This window comes from Felis catus, chromosome F2 (genome assembly GCF_018350175.1).
Source record: "Felis catus isolate Fca126 chromosome F2, F.catus_Fca126_mat1.0, whole genome shotgun sequence".
Lineage (NCBI taxonomy): Eukaryota > Metazoa > Chordata > Mammalia > Carnivora > Felidae > Felis > Felis catus.
Genome location: NC_058385.1, coordinates 20,317,501 through 20,333,450, shown reverse-complemented (window position 1 = coordinate 20,333,450; position 15,950 = coordinate 20,317,501). Strand labels below are relative to the sequence as shown.

Sequence of the window (15,950 nt, the reverse complement as noted above, 5' to 3'; positions counted from 1 at the left end):
GAGAGAGAGAGACACAGAATCCGAAGGAGGCTCCAGGCTCAAAGCTATCAGCACAGAGCCTGATGCGGGGCTTGAATTCACGAACCATGAGATCATGACCTGAGCTGAAGTCAGATGCTTAACTGACTGAGCCACCCAGGTGCCCCAAATTGGTACATTTTTAGTAATCCAGATTGCTTTGGCAAAGAAACTTTTACATAGATTTAAACCTTTTGAATATTAGGATTAATTTGGAAACCTAAAAAACACAACTGCAGCGTGTTTCTTCTGATAAAACCAGTCCTGTACAGTATTTGCATTTGTTTCTTTACTTTGTAATTTGTGAAAGAATTGTATGAGTGCTGATGAATAATTCACTTAAGAGGCACAAAGTTCAGCACTGTTGGGTACTCAGACTTGCTCTTGCTAATCAATAACTTGCCTAAGTAACAGAGGTATTAGGAGCTTCTCAGATGGCTCCGAAGTCCCAAATATGAGTCACTGGTCTAATTTGAATCATCCGAAAAGGTGAACATGTTAAGGCATGAAAGTGTTTCAAGTATGATCGAGACTGTCAAACTTCTATACAAAATGCCAATAAAATTTAATTTTGAAGGCAGTTAGTGTAAGTATTTATTTCCCTGTTCCTCCCAACTCCCCCACCTCCCACCAGATCTATACATGGGAGAGTAGGTCTAGGGATGGGACTGCTTTTACAAAGCCACCTTTCCCCGTAATTCTACTCCTAAGAACAAAGACGAGGAGGAAGGTCGGTTGGTTGTTCCCTACAACACTTTTGGACATCCCACTGAGTGGAGCCGCTGTCCTGTCTTGTGCCCTCAGGTTAATGACCCTGCTCTGAGGGGAGGCAACCTTTTCCCAAACCAGCTGCCTGGAATGGATATGATTAAGCAGGAGGGAGACGCATCACGGGTAAGAAACGGCAAAGAAATCTGTGAACAGGGTAGTAAGGTGAACATGGATATTTTATAGAGCAAAACTGGCAGACTCACTGTCAGCCAATAGATCGAAGACAGTTGTAACGCTTGTGATTTTTAAAAATATCTTCTAATTTCATCTGACATTCAATAGTTTTTCTGTGAATAGTTATTTCTTTAAGCTCATTTTAACTGAGCTGATGGTGGCGTATGAATTAAGAACACTAATTTTGCCCTGGAATGATATTATCATAGCAAAGCCAAAAAAGTAGCAATGTATTAGTCATGTTAAGGCAAACTTTGATTTATTTTTACTTTTTCTGAATCATAATGTTAGATTTTCAGGAGGATAAAGAGGAGCTAACTTACAATTATTCCCTATCCCTTAATTAAGTCTGTGTTTATTCCTGTTAAGAGTTTGTCTATATTTCACTTTGTTTAAGCAACAGTCTTATATATTATTTGCATATTACCTCCAACCCTTGTTCTAAGAAGAGTGATAGTACCATGTTCAATCAAATCTTGAAAAAGAATAATCCATTCTTGGAACTCAACTGAATTGTGTGTCTAGCAGCTGATATGTTAACAGGAAGGCTCTGTGAGCAGCTTAGCACATAGTAAATGGGCCTGTAGGGCCCTCTCAAGGTAAGGGATATAATCCTTAGCAATAATAGATGAGTTTCCTTTTTTTTTTTTTAAGTGTTTATTTTTGGGAGACAGAGACAGTGTGAGCAGGGGAGGGGCAGAGAGAAAAAGACACAGAATCTGAAGAGGCTCCAGGCTCTGAGGCGTCAGCACAGAGCCCGACGTGGGGCTCAAACTCACAAGCCGTGAGATCATGACCTGAGCTGAAGTCGAACGCTCAACTGACTAAGCCACCCAGGTGCCCCAGGTTGAGTTTATTTTTAAGTTAAAAATTCTCTCTCAATGGAGAAAATAGAGGATCGGTGTTCAGTTTCCTACAGAAAAGTGGATCTTGATTGGTTTTGTTAATATCTAAGTTTAAAAAGGAATAGATGCAGCAGTGCCTGGCTGGGCTCAGTTGGTAGAGCATCTAACTCAATTTCTGAGTCATGAGTCTGAGCCCCACATTGGGTATAGAGATCACTTTAAAAAAAATTAAAATGGGGGGGTGCGCCTGGGTGGCTCAGTCGGTTGGGCATCCAGCTTCAGCTCAGGTCATGATCTCACAGCCTGTGAGTTCAAGCCCCATGTCGGGCTCTGCGCTGATAGCTCGGAGCCAGGAGCCCGCTTCAGATTCTGTCTCCGTCTCTCTCTGCCCCTCCGCTGCTCTCACTGTCCCTCTCTCTCTTTCTCTCTCTCTCTCTCTCTCAAAAATAAAAACATTAAAAAAATTAATTTTAATAAAAAAATAAAAATGGGGCTCCTAGGTGGCTCAGTCAGTTAAGCTTCTGACTCTTGGTTGTGGCTTAGGTCATTGATCTCACAATTCGTGGGTTCAAGCCCTGCTTGGGATCTCACTCTCCCACTCTGTCTCTCTCAAAATAAATAAATAAACTTTTAAAAAAACTTTTAAATTAAGAAAAAAAAAAGGTATAGCTCCAGACTTTAAATACACGGTGTGTGAATTTTCTCTTTGTGGTTTTTCTTGTTTAAAGAACCACAGCCACACATGGTAGAGACGCCCCTGGGTAGGAATCCTACAGATGATATATTTACCCAGATGCAGAGCTCATCTAAATGGTTAACGTCGCTACAGTAAGCCAAACGAAAAATAGAGTATATTCCATGTTGACTATGTGTGCAGACTCTAAATGTGCCATTGATTGAAGTTTGAAACCCCTTAGGGGGGTGGCACCTTTCTCCTGCCAGCCCAGCCTCCCCTACCGCACTGCACCTCTACAGAGTGACCACAATAAATCAGTGATGGCTTATGTGCAAGAAGTAGAAGCTTAAAACCTGGGACGCACTTCCCAGAGGAATGATGACATTAGTGATAATTAGGCTTCTGCTAAAGGACAGCCCACGTTAACCCAAAAGTGCCAGAGAGTTTAACCTTTCAGCACATCATAGCTCTGTGGGAGGAAAAATGCATTTGGGGGTCAGGACTGCATTTCCCTCCCTGAACCCACCATGACAGGATCTGACCTCCCTTCCTCCACCTTCAGTGTGACTGTGTGCCAGCCTAGGACAGGGACACAAAGCAAGCACCTGGGAGAGCCAGTTTATAGGGCCAGGTGCTCAGATGCCCTGCCTGGCCCAGGCCAGCAGCCCCGTCTTCCACTCCTGCCCCCCAGTTTGACTTGCCTTATATCCTTCTGCTGCCCTATTACAGAAGACAGACTTGTGTACTATACAGCAGAACACTTGGATGGCCCCTAATCTTTTTTTTTAATTCCAGAAAAAACCAACAGGTATGGAGCATTCACTGCAAGCCTGATTATCTGCTGAGAGCTTTATTTAGATTAGTTGATTTAAACCAATCATAACCATATGGTAGAACTACTGTTTTGAGGGCTTGATGAGTTGCCCAAGATCCTGCAATACCAGGAAGGAAGCTGAGACAAGGCTCACCCCCCATGCGTGCATTACTAGCCCCTGTATTCTGCCGCCCACTTTCCCAGAGGGGACATGGAGCTCCTGGGACGTTTCTCTAAAGGTTTTATGAAAGTAACACTGGAGAAGCCCCAGAAGAAACAAATTTGGCTGCCATTCCCTTCTGGTTTTTTATAGAGCCTGAAGGGCAAAGAAATACACCACACTGTGGGACAGACGGTAAAGATTTGGCTACATATTGAAGAGCGTCCTCGGCTTCAGGCATTAGGATACTAAATCTCAGGAGGGGAAAAACCTCTGAAGTGAGGAAAGGGAATGTACCTTTGGTCTCTAGTATACAGGAACCATACTGGGCCCATCAGAGATATTTAGGCCTCATCAACACTTACGGATGAGGAGATGGAGTCTCAGAGGATGAGGGAATTTGCCCAAGCTCGCACAGCTAGCGTGTGGGGGCACATATCACAAAGAGGAAGACCGCTGTGAGGAACACCAGAGAGAGGCAGGGGCCTTCAAGCTGGAAGGACTAATCCGCAGAGTGGGGCCTGGGCAAAGTGGAGAGGTAAAGCTGCAGGCAAGGTGGGCCAGTAGAACCACCTTCACGCACATCTAGGCCCCTGATGGGTGCCCGCCAAAACTCAAATGGAAAGATTAGCATCAAGGTCACAAAAGCACTTTCAGTAAATATAGGATGTTCTCGCTATCAAAAGTACTCTTCAGGATCTCTGGTGAGAACTCTCTCCCTGTAGTCATCTAGTCTGGACCATTTATGCCCCTCCCACTTTCTTTGTTTCTCCCCAGACCCCCTCTTGAATCTGGCTTCCCATCTATACTTTGTTCATGCTGAATATTAAGGCCAGAGGACAGTCTGTCAGACACTCTTGTTTCCTTCAGAAAGTAGTATGTACAGTATATCCCTTCTGATCCATGAGTAATAACTGGAAATCACTGCACTTGTCATCATTCTACTGATTATGGGCAAAGAGAGGGATCCAGTCATCTCTGTCCTTGTGTTTCTGTAATTAATATTCTCTGCTGCTGTTGTGAATCAAGGAACTTTTCAGAATTTATATTGGTAACCTGTTCTATTTGTTGAGCTAGAAACCAGTGGTTTGGGGCGCCTCGGTGGCTGAATCAGTTGAGTGTCCGACTTCAGCTTAGGTCATGATCTCACGGTTCGTGAGTTCGAGTCCCACGTTAGGCTCTGTGCTGACAGCTCGGAGCCTGGAGCCCGCTTTGGATTCTGTGTCTCCTCTCTTTCTGTCCGTCTCTTGCTCATGTTTGCTCACTCGGTCTCTCTCTCTCAAAAATAAACATTAAAAAAGAAAAAAAAGCAGGATATGAAAAGAATCTTTAAAAAGGAAACCAGTGTTTCATTACTAATCGAATTGGTGTTCCACTTATCTTGAAATGGAGATTAAAATTGTACCTTGCTTTAAGCAGAGCTAGCATATACAACTGTGGATTTACCAAAATGCTATGTAGAGAGGGGCGGTGATTTTACACAACCAAAAGATTCTTCTTTTTACAAGGACTTCTAGCATGCCTCTATGTTTTACATATGTTTAAACATATCAAAACTGAGTTTACTGGTCAGCTGCATGGCTCTTGTATAAAGTGTAGCTATAATTACTTGTATTTACTGGTGTTATGGAAATCGATCACTAACTAGGACCAGCTTCCAGGCAGTGATGATAAGGATAGTGGTGATGACATTCACCGAGTACTTTTTATGTTCCCAGAACTATTTAAATACCTCGTGTACATGATTTTGTTTAGTCCTCACAGCAGCCCTAGGAAGTATTAGGGACAGAAAGATTAAGTGACTCTCCACCCCTGAAGTGACACAGCCGGATGCCAAGCCAACCAGTGTCACTTTAGATATCCACGGCACGCTCAACATTCTCTTTCAGTACACTGCTCCTGGGTGATAGCTGCTTACTGATAATCCATTCATGTTAAAGAATACTGCCTTCAAGTTGCTAAGGACATTAATACTTCTCAGTAGAATTTGTTTTTCTAGACTAACTGGAAAATCGAAGGATTTTTTTCATATTTTAGAGCTGTGGAGTATTTCCATATGAAATCATGTGACACAAATTGGAAATAAATATATAATTCGGCTTTATATCAAAGAGAAAAGTACATTAACTGTTCTTCTCTAAGAGGAAATACAATCAGAGGGATTCTCCTAAACTAATGTTTTAAGCTTGGGAGAATTGTGCTCCAGACCAGGAATGTAATCCCACCTTTGCCCTCTAGAATTCATGATCTGGCAGCGGTTTCCCCCAGTCGGTCTTTGCAGGGTAGTGTGGTGAAATTGATTATTTTGGGCTTACTCTCTGATCTTACTAGATAATCTTTAATGGCCCTGATGTGCTAGCTATGCCTTCATATCTAAATCCCAGAAACAGTTGTTATGTGTCCTCACAGCACCCAGTATTTCCTCTCACATAATTCGGACCATGTTGTTATTTGTCTTCCTGGCCCACTTGATGTTTTGATGGCGGTGACCAGAAATACACTGTTTTGGTTATAGCCCCAGCACCTGGCACAGAGTGGATAATTAATATTTGCTACATGGATGAAACCTTTTGGGGGGGGGGGGTGGAACATAGTCAAAAACATAGTCAATAACCAAAGAAAAGCACTGACAGACATGCACCAACCAGTCAGACACCTCACATGATTCTTGCTCACTACAGCCCTCATTGAAACCATCATGGCATAGCAACCGGAAACTGGCGAGAATATCCGTAGATCCAAAACCCTGGTTTATTCAGCTCCCTGAAGCCAGGAAAACACCCCACGGAACCCTGGGAGTATCTCTGTAAGAGAAAGTCAAGAGGGACGTTTTGTTGAAAGTCGGTTTGTACTGGATGATTTTGAGGAAGGATTGAGGAAGTGGTGGCCGCTTCTGAATCGGATATTGTCAGAAAGCCAGGGCAGCTCAGCAATGAGGTATCTCTGCAACGTCGTTTGAGACGGTGGGCGAGGACATTGGTGTAGGACGTCATTGGTGAGAGAGCAGCAGTCATCCACTGAAGGCTCTCGTCCTTCAAAGTGGCACGGAGGATCTGCTGGCCTTAAGGGAGGAGTGTGCTCAGCGAGGAACAGGGCCTCCTGCCTGTCTGCCTCAAAATCAAGTGTAATTCAGCCAGACAGAGCCTTCGGGAACGACACTATTTAAAAATGGCCAAGTACATTGATGATTCTGTGATGAGCTTTATGATGGTGTTATAAAAAATTCAGAGGTACTTCACAATTTTCTCTGTTTTCCTGCAGAAATACTGCTGACACTGAAGGTAGCTGGTTGCTTCTCTCTTCAGCTGACAGGGCTCACTTGCTCAAAACACTTACCGGCCTGGAGAGCTGTGTCTATCTGTTTTGACCCAATCGACCTGCCAGCCAGTTCTGCCAGAGCCAGGTCAGCAGACGGGCCGGGGCCCTGGCTCCCGGGGTGGAGTCCACCTGGCTGTTGCAGGAGGAGCCGCCTCTTCTCTTGACAGTCTGAAGCTCGCGTCCAGACAGTTGCTCAGTCTGTTCACTGCATTCACCTTAGTGCAACTTAGATCTCTCCTGCAAAGTAAATGTTGACAGGCAAATTTCATACCCATGTCAGATTGAATGTATTTAAATGTATGTATTTAAGGAAAACAACCATGCTCTTGTTCTGTTCCTGTTTGGTTCCAGACACTGGTTTCTTGCTTTGTTTTCCCTGGCTAATCAGTCTAGTGCAAAAGATTAAGATTTCATCTCGGGAAAGAAAAGAGTTAAAAAAAAAAAAAAATACACACACTAAAAGGTGTTTTAACCTAAAGCCTGCATTTGGGATAAAAGCAGAGCAGACACCACGGACAGCGCTGTATGTACAGAGACACCCAAGAAGTGAAGACCAGTAAAGTCATAGTTGTATCTTTGTAGAAGCTCTAGAGACCATGTTGAGAAGAGTGTCCATTACCGAACAGAGGAAAAGGAGCCTGTGAGAGGGCTGTTGATATTAACAAGTGCTTTTTTCCTTTTTTCTTTGTCAAAATCAAACTATTCCACCTAAATTGTGAATCAAGAAGAAATATTGTTCATTTCCAAACTAAGTTCCCTTTAGATTGATAAGACAGCTTTGATTAGCGTCTTCTCCATCCAATCCTGATTCTTCCTTCCCCTGTCAGCCTTCCCTACTTTCGTTTTTTTTGGTTTTTTTTTTTTTTTTTAATTTAAACGCAACAGAAACCAGGTAAGCCCTTTATTTCCTTAAATGTTTTGCCAGCCACTGTCAATTGCTAACTATTAAATTTCAGAAAAAAAGCATTTACTGGCAAGGAGAGGAGCCAAGTTAGGACTTGATACAATCCAACTAAGGATACCTGCTTTGAAAAAGCATGTTTATTCTGTTCCCCAGCAACACTGGCCTACAAGAACGGGAGAAAGTAACCGTGTGTTTAAAATTGACAGCAGATATCACAACAGATTTAACCTCCGCCATGTGTTTTTTATTTTGTTTTCTAGCAGTGCTGATGAAGCCGAAGTTTTGTAAGGTACATAAAATCCAATTTATATGTAAACAAGCAATAATTTAAGTTGAGAACTTAAGTGTTTTAATTGTATAATTTTTGTGAGGTATACATATTGTGGAATTGACTCAAAAATGAGGTACTTCAGTATTAAATTAGATATCTTCATAGCAATGTCTCCTAAAGGTGTTTTGTAAAGGATATCAATGCCTTGATTAGACCTAATTTGTAGACTTAAGACTTTTTATTTTCTAAACCTTGTGATTCTGCTCATAAATCATTTATCTAATCTATATGATATGCAGCCGCTGTAGGAACCAATTCTTGATTTTTATATGTTTATATTCTTTCTTAATGAACCTTAGAAAGACTACATGTTACTAAGCAGGCCACTTTTATGGTTGTTTTTCTTGCCCACTCTGGTAGGGGAATAATCTTTTATTAATTGGCATCAGTTTCAGACAACTGCAATACCAAGAAACTGATGACCTTTTTTGAGCTATTTCTCCCCAACCCCTAAAACACGTACTTTCTTACCTAAATTTCAGAATGATGTCTTTTTGATGTCTAAAAAGCAAAGCATTTTATATCTCATTAGCCAGGCTTTTTAGGAACAGAGAGGTTTTTCCTTGAAATTTGTTTTGTTTATTTGTGGCAGGGTGAAAAATGTACAAACTACCCCTATTTATATTTATATCTCTCTCTATATGTGCAAATTATGGAGTATAGAAAGAGATATAGCCCAAAGATAACTGGTTAAGTAGACAGTCTGAAAGTGTTGCTCCATACTAAAGAAATTTTTCTGGAAATTTGCATTTCGATACTTTTTTCCCACTTGAGAGGGGTATCGCTCGCTACAGGGAGGTGGCCAGGAACAGCACTTCTCAGCGGCCACCAGTTCACGTGTCCCCCTCGAAATGCTCTACTTTTCTCAACCGAACCACTGGGTTGCCCAGTCGTGATGGAAAAAATGAGCAGATGTTGGCCCGAAACTCCGTGACCTCATCGGTGTGACGAGGCTCACATTACCCAGTTTACTGTGACCGGTTTTAAGTTGATTTTTTAGAAATATGTGAATTGGAATGACTTTATCTTCACACAGCACAGAAGAGAAATGGAGTTTAAACTGGCTTTGTTTCAAGTCCCTTTTCACTAAAACACTGTCCCCAGAATATCAGTGTATCTTTGATTGTTTATCCATCTGCCCACTGTGTCTTAATGTCAATCCCAATTCAGACAAATCTGCAAACCTCTGCTACCGATAATTTAGAATAATTCACGATCATTACTGTTTTGAAGGAAGAGAGATTATAAATTCTCTGATGGCTCAGACCAGGTATAATGGATTTTGCTTTACATCTAACTGAAAAGAGAAAAGTCAGTGAAGGAATCCTCTGATCATATTGATCACTGTAGAAGCAAAAGCCAAATCAGTCCCCTTCATTATCAGTATTTCTCATGCTGTAAACAATAAATTTGTCAGACTGAGTACTTGGTTTTGTTTTAATAGAACAAATAATCAGTGTTTTACTTATATTACTAAATGTGAAAAACACATAATGTGAAAAGTATACATACATTAACTTGGTTGTAAAACTCATTTAAGTGTTCATGTAATGTGCTAAGTTTAAAAAGTGAAGTGAGCTGTTTTACTACAATGAATTCGTTTGACTCAAAGACTAAAAATGCCCCTCCCACGTGTATCTCTTACGGCCTGTAATAACTGAAAGCAATGTTTTTGCAGTTTATATAATGCAATTTTTAATCTGTGTTTAAAAATGGAGTTCATATGGGCTTAACACATGAAATGGGTGGCACAGATCCACTTGCAGAACCCAAAGATACACAATCAATTTTGAAATGCAACTTAAGCCATTAATTGTTGGTGTGAATTTAAAATTTTCTAGTATTTGTATGGTAGTATGCTGCCTAAGAGCAAAGCATTCTCTGCACAAAAGAAAATTACTGTAGTGGCTTCGATTTTAATTAGAATTTTCTCCCTGGTGTTTCTTTATAGAGGAAAACAAAATCTTTTAAGTTTCTTACTACAGGTAAAAGCTATGTGCAAGAACCTCAAAATGCTAAAATCTAGCATAATGCCTTAGATCTGTTTTTAAGTCTTGTATATTCCTACATAGCTGTCCAATGTATTATATTTGTATAGTGAATTGTGTACAATTTTTGAATAAGTGCATCATCACTTAACCTTTATGTTGTTGAATAGTGATGATGATACATTTCTTCAAACATTTAACTGTCATTTTTGTTCCTTTGTCATTTGTGGGTTTTATTTGTACAGTTCCTCATGAAGTTGCATCTGAGATGTGTGTATATGAAAAGATTATACAAGGGTAAAATTAAGCAATATATTAACTATGGTTCTTCAGGAGAAAGCTTACAGTGTTTCAGGTTGTGATTTATTTTCAAAATGGAGTTGACTCTGAACATCACTTTGTTCACCTGCATTGATGTTTGTATTTCTAGTGTGAGCAGTTTATGCAAAGGTAGATATATTCAGAGAAATTTTAAATACATTTATGCAAGTTAATATTGCTTTGCTGATGCTATTTGCTTATTTGATGTTAAATAATGCTATTGTAAATAAAGAATTCTGTTGTTATTGCATCATTTAATAAATTTTAATGCCTTCGGGTTTTACATGGCTTGGGAGATTTTAATGTGTTTATATATTCTATCTCCATTCGTAATTGCTCTTAATTTTTAAAATATCTGACTTGGAATTTAATGCTTCCTTACATTCATACAATAGTTGACACTATTTCTAGCACTTTAACATTTGGTTCTCCCACTGGCCCGTTTCACAGATTTTCAGTTTGAAGCCAAGGGAGGTTACGTCTTGGTTATCTAACAACTTAATGGCAAATACAGGCTGAACATAAGTCTGCAGAATCCCAAGTGATGTCACTACTCTTCTCACCAGAGTGTTCCACCTCCCTTCCCTCATTTTCCCAAAAAACATGAGAACAATATGGACTTCTGACTGGTTATTCAGGTTATACATCACATCAGAATATTCATGATCGTTTTAATCGATTGTTTTGTTAATAGTTGATAAATGATACAAGTATAATTCCTAAAACCCAAGTTATAAACTACATGAAATACTAGTAAATATAATCTGGAATTGTATTTTTAAAAGATACAAAAACAAGATGAATGAATAGGAAATTCTATCAATGCTGGGGTGCCTGGCTGGCTCAGTCAGTAGAGCATGTGGCTTTTGATGATATTGGGGTTGGGAGTTCAAGTTCCACATTATGTGTAGAGATTACTTAAAAAAATAAAATCTTTGAGAGAGAGAGAGAGAAAAGAGAAAAAAAAACTATATTAAAGGAAGGAAAAATCATGATTAACTATAGTAGATGCTTTATGATAAATTTACACAGGATAAATTTCAGCCCCCTTTCATGAGAAAACCTCAAGGAAAAATAAAACCTCTAGGAAAAGTAAATGTCCTCAAGTTATTTTAAGGTTATCTGATGCAATCCCACTGACACATCTTACTTACTGATTAAATATTAAAGGTATTAGTTAAAATCAAAACAAAACAAGGAACCCCCATTACCAGTGCTGCCAAGTAAAATATTACTACTGGAATAGAAAAGATAAGAGATTTTCAGTCAATTTGACCACCTGTACAGAAAACCCAAATGAATGAACTGGCTCTTGGAATGGAATGAATAAAAAAAGCTCAGTCAGATGGCTAGACTTAGACAAAAATCAATACCTTCTGTCCACACCAAAAGTCATTTTTTTCAAATCCCATTTACAATAAGCATAATACAATGCTTATAAAATAGGATTACAGCTAACACAAAATGTGAAAAAACTTTGTGAATTGAAAACTATAAACTTGTATTTGAGAGACACAGAAGTGAGCGCTTGGGTGACTCAGTCGGTTGTGTGTCTGATTTCAGCTCAGATCACGATGCCAGGGTCCCAGGATCAAGCCCTGCCTCAGGTTCTGCACTGACAGCATGGAGCCTGCTTGGGATTCTCTCTCTCCCTCTCTCTCTCTGTGCCCCTGCCACACTCCACTTTCTCAAAATAAATAAACCTTAACAAAAGTTTATAAAAATAAATGAGAAAAAGAATTAGGAAATGGGAAAAGAATACGAACAGATAATGTCTACTAAATGTTAAAAGATGTTCAACATCATTAGTAATAAACTGAATGAGATACCTTCTTTCCTCCATCCATTTGGAAAAAAAAAAAAAGTCAAATACTTCCAATGGACTTTAAGTGGGAATATGAATCCTTTGGCATACAAAGTAAATGTTCCAGTTTGAGGAGATTGGTGTTATCTTTGAATTTTGGATAGCACTCATCACCAAAGCCATACCAAAGTTTGGATTTGGCAAACTGCTCAGAAAGTTCTCTTAAATTCAGAGCATCCTTCGAGATGTCCTCTGTATTAGACCACTTACTGCCACATTCAAACCTTTTTCTTCTTTCCTACTTTGTTGCATTTTTTAGTGTTTTTCTTTTCTAACAAATTGATAATTGAATAATTTTCAACCTTTATTCTGTACGAATACATTTATTTCAAGGTTACAAATTTTTCCTGTTCACTGCTTTTAGCAGCATCCTACACATTTTGTCTACTTATCATATCAATTAAAACTTCCAGTATGGCTCTGGGTTTTTCTCTCTCCTCTTCTGTCACGTTTTCCTCATTGTAGCCAAAAGTGGTGTTTTTAGGAGCATGTACATTGCTCATAGATGAACTGACCCTTTTAATTATCATATAATGACCCAATTCCTCTCATATTCTTCCTTGCCTTGTTTCCTTTGCTATTAATATAGGCATGTTAAAACTGGATTCGTTCTGCATCCTAGGTCTTCATTCTTCCTTTTGCTTTCAACCATGTTGAAACAGCCTGTGGGTAGTTCCTAATTTTTTTTATCTAGTTTTCTGTCAGTAAGAGAAAGATGTACATTTGTCTCTTTCTTCCTTTAATTACATCACCTTTGCTTTTTACCTTTTGCAATGTTGCACGCGTGCGCGCGCGCGCGTGCGCACACACACACACACACACACACACACACATATATATGTAACAGCTATATATCCTTTTGACAAATTGACCCTTTAATCATTTGGTCAGAGATTGGAAAGTGAGGAATGGGGCACCTGGGTGGCTCAGTCGGTTGAGCGTCCAACTTCAGCTCAGGTCATGATCTCACGGTTCGTGGGTTCAAGCCCCGCATCAGGCTCTGTGCTGACAGCATAGAGCCTGGAGCCTGCTTTGGATTCTGTGTCTCCCTCTCTCTCTGCTCCTCCCCCACTCATGCTCTGTCTCTCTCTCTCCTTCAAAAATTAAAAAAAAAAAAATTTTTTTTTAGAAAGAGATGAAGCATGGCAAGTAATCCAGGGAAGAACATTCATTCCAGTAGAACAAACAGCAAATGCAAAGGTTCTGAGACAGAAACCAGCTTTGGTGTCCAAAGGATAGCCAGAAGGCCAGTGTGGCTGGAGAGGATAACTAACTGAGGGGTCCGAGCAGTAGGATATAAGGCCTGAGAAGTAGCCAGGGTCCAGATCATATAAGGTCTTATAGGACAAGGCAAGGAATTTGTATATTATTCTAAGTGTAATGGGAAACCATTGAAGGGTTTTCAGCAAGGGAATAACATGATCTAATCTATTTTGTTTTAATGTTTATTTTTATTTTTGAGAGAGACAGAACGTGAGCGGGGGAGGGGCAGAGAGAGAGAGGGAGACACAGAATCCAAAGCAGGCTCCAGGCTCTGGGCTGTCAGCACAGAGCCTGATGCGGGGCTCGAACTCACGAGCTGTGAGATCATGACCTGCGCCAAAGTTGGACGCTTAACCGACTGAGCCACCCAGGTGCCCCTAATCTGTTCTTAATAGACTAGCTACTGTATGAAGAAAACCCTGTAGGAAACCAGTTAATAGGCTATTGAAGAGACCAATTAAAAGTGGAGGATTGAACCCATGACTTCACATCAGGTGCCTCTAAAAAAATCCCACTAAAACACTACAGACCTTTCTACAAAGGCATAAACCCACAGGGACAAGGATGATAGCAGGCAAAACAACAGCAACCAAGGTTTTAGAAGCTGAAAGCACTTAGAAGAGTGACAACTCATTCAGTAGACCTAAGAAAGCTGAATGCTAAGCTAGCCACGAGTAATGCCAAAAAGCAAGCAAAGTTTCACCACAAAACTCAGAGGCTCAGGAATTAGCAGGTGCCTCTGGATGTGGGCATGAGAAGCTGGCAGATATGCTTCTCTGCTTCAAGCAAACAACCTCCCCAACCTGGACAGAAGAATGAAGTTATATTCTTCAGAAAAGTTTAACAGAAGGGTCAGGAGGATGGTATTATAAGGAAAACAATATTAAGTGAGATCTACAGTTAGAATGTTAATCCCTCTTCACCAAATTAGCTTCAACACTCTCTCCAGTCTGGTTGCTTGTGTGTCTTCACAAGGGAATCTGGCAGCCACAAAGGAAAAACCTACAGGTACTAACATATGTGGTTTCCCCATGAAAAATCCAGTGTCACCTTATAGTGAAGACCACAGTTGACAACCCTGCCCACAAACTCTGAGCTTCCAAACATTTTTTAGTGCCTCCCATTAAAACATGAGTGCATAGCCAAGGATCACCATACTTTGAAGGACACAGAGACCGCAACAGCCCTCGGTCATCCAGGGCAATGTGGTGACCTGAGGGCCCAACTTGCTGCATACTTCCCAAAGACAACTCCCAGCCAATGGTGGAGTGCAGCAGGAATAAGATAGGCCCACTCTTGGGAGCTGGGACTGCTCCAATGAGCAGCTTTGCCTCAAGGATTCTACATCAGTCTTGCCAAACTTTATTAGAATGGCATTGCACTCCAAGGCTTTCACCTAACCTTCCTTCCCAGTCAGGTAGCTCTTCTAGCCTGCCCTGGACTCCCCCCTGCTTTCCCTCACAAGCATGTTGCCACATCTAATCCCATCTTGGCAACCGATTCTTGCCGGTGGAGGATGGGGGAGGTGTCCAGACCAACACAAATGAACCAAGAAAGCAGATAGTAAGATGGGAATTTGGGCCTGGCTCACTCGAGGCCAGTAGAAGAGGATGTCATCTTGGTCAATAAGTATCACACAGATAGTCCTTGGCACAAGGTGATGGCTCAGTTGCCTAAGATTTCACTGGCAGGGGCCTAGGAAAATGTGAAAGGGAACTCTATAGCAGGTAGGATGATGCAGGACATTTGAAAGATGTGAGGCAGGAGAACGCCTGCAAAGATAGGAGAAGGCTGATTACTGCCACCTTGGGTTGATGCTCTGCAGAGGGACAGTGAGGCTGAGGGCTGTTAAGGAGTAATTAACACTAAATATGAGACCACAGGGCCTCTGTGGCAGCACCCAAGGAGGTTCTTCTCTCCTGCAGTGGAGGAGCAGACAGCTGAGTGTCAGACTAAAGAATACATAATTAAAAGATTTAAGCTAAGGCAGGTTTGTTATGCAACAGACCGGGCCCTGGTTGGGAAAACCTGGGACCCTGAAACGTGGGTAGAGATACACAGATGGTTGCTGCTGATTTCAAAGCCACGTGAACCTTCTGGGCTTGCACAGGCAGCCCACTCTTCCCTGTCAAGAGCTAAAGATCTATAATCTCAAAGGAAAGAATGGAGAAGCAGTAGCCTGAATGCAGTCTCTTCAATAAAATTTCATGGTCCCTTGTTCCATTCTCAGACCTGAACTAACTTTGAAATCCAAACACATTGACTGAAGAAACGGCCAAGTCCTTAGGAACTCTGAACTACTATGGCAAGTACATATATGTGACAATTCCCCCGTCTTTCTCTAAAGGAGCTGCAGGTGACTATACACTAGTAGAAGGGGCACAAAAAGACACTGGAGGATTACTGACACAGGATCTGAGTTGACACAGACACATAAAAACAAACATCATCCTGAATCCCTGTTATCGGGAGCCCCAAAGAGCCCAACTAATCAACTGAGTCC

General features: G+C 40.9%; 1 protein-coding gene and 1 long non-coding RNA gene across 11 annotated transcripts in view; one reads left to right on the top strand and one right to left on the bottom strand.

Moving 5' to 3' along the window:
- NCOA2 (nuclear receptor coactivator 2) overlaps window positions 1-10,608 on the top strand; it is a 290,646-nt gene extending 280,038 nt beyond the window's left edge. For 9 of the 10 annotated variants that reach the window (XM_045049590.1, XM_045049589.1, XM_023248770.2 and 6 more), the window contains 2 exons: window positions 823-912; window positions 6,720-10,608. In XM_045049590.1, coding sequence (XP_044905525.1) covers window positions 823-912; window positions 6,720-6,731 — 102 coding nt within the window. In that variant the 3' untranslated portion in view covers window positions 6,732-10,608. The remainder of the gene's footprint in view (window positions 1-822; window positions 913-6,719) is intronic. The other variant, XM_023248769.2, reaches the window with a different exon arrangement.
- The window catches only part of LOC123383025, a 29,292-nt gene continuing 18,876 nt past the window's right edge, over window positions 5,535-15,950 (bottom strand). Inside the window, exon 2 of the long non-coding RNA XR_006592214.1 lies at window positions 5,535-7,013. This is a non-coding gene — a long non-coding RNA (uncharacterized LOC123383025). The remainder of the gene's footprint in view (window positions 7,014-15,950) is intronic.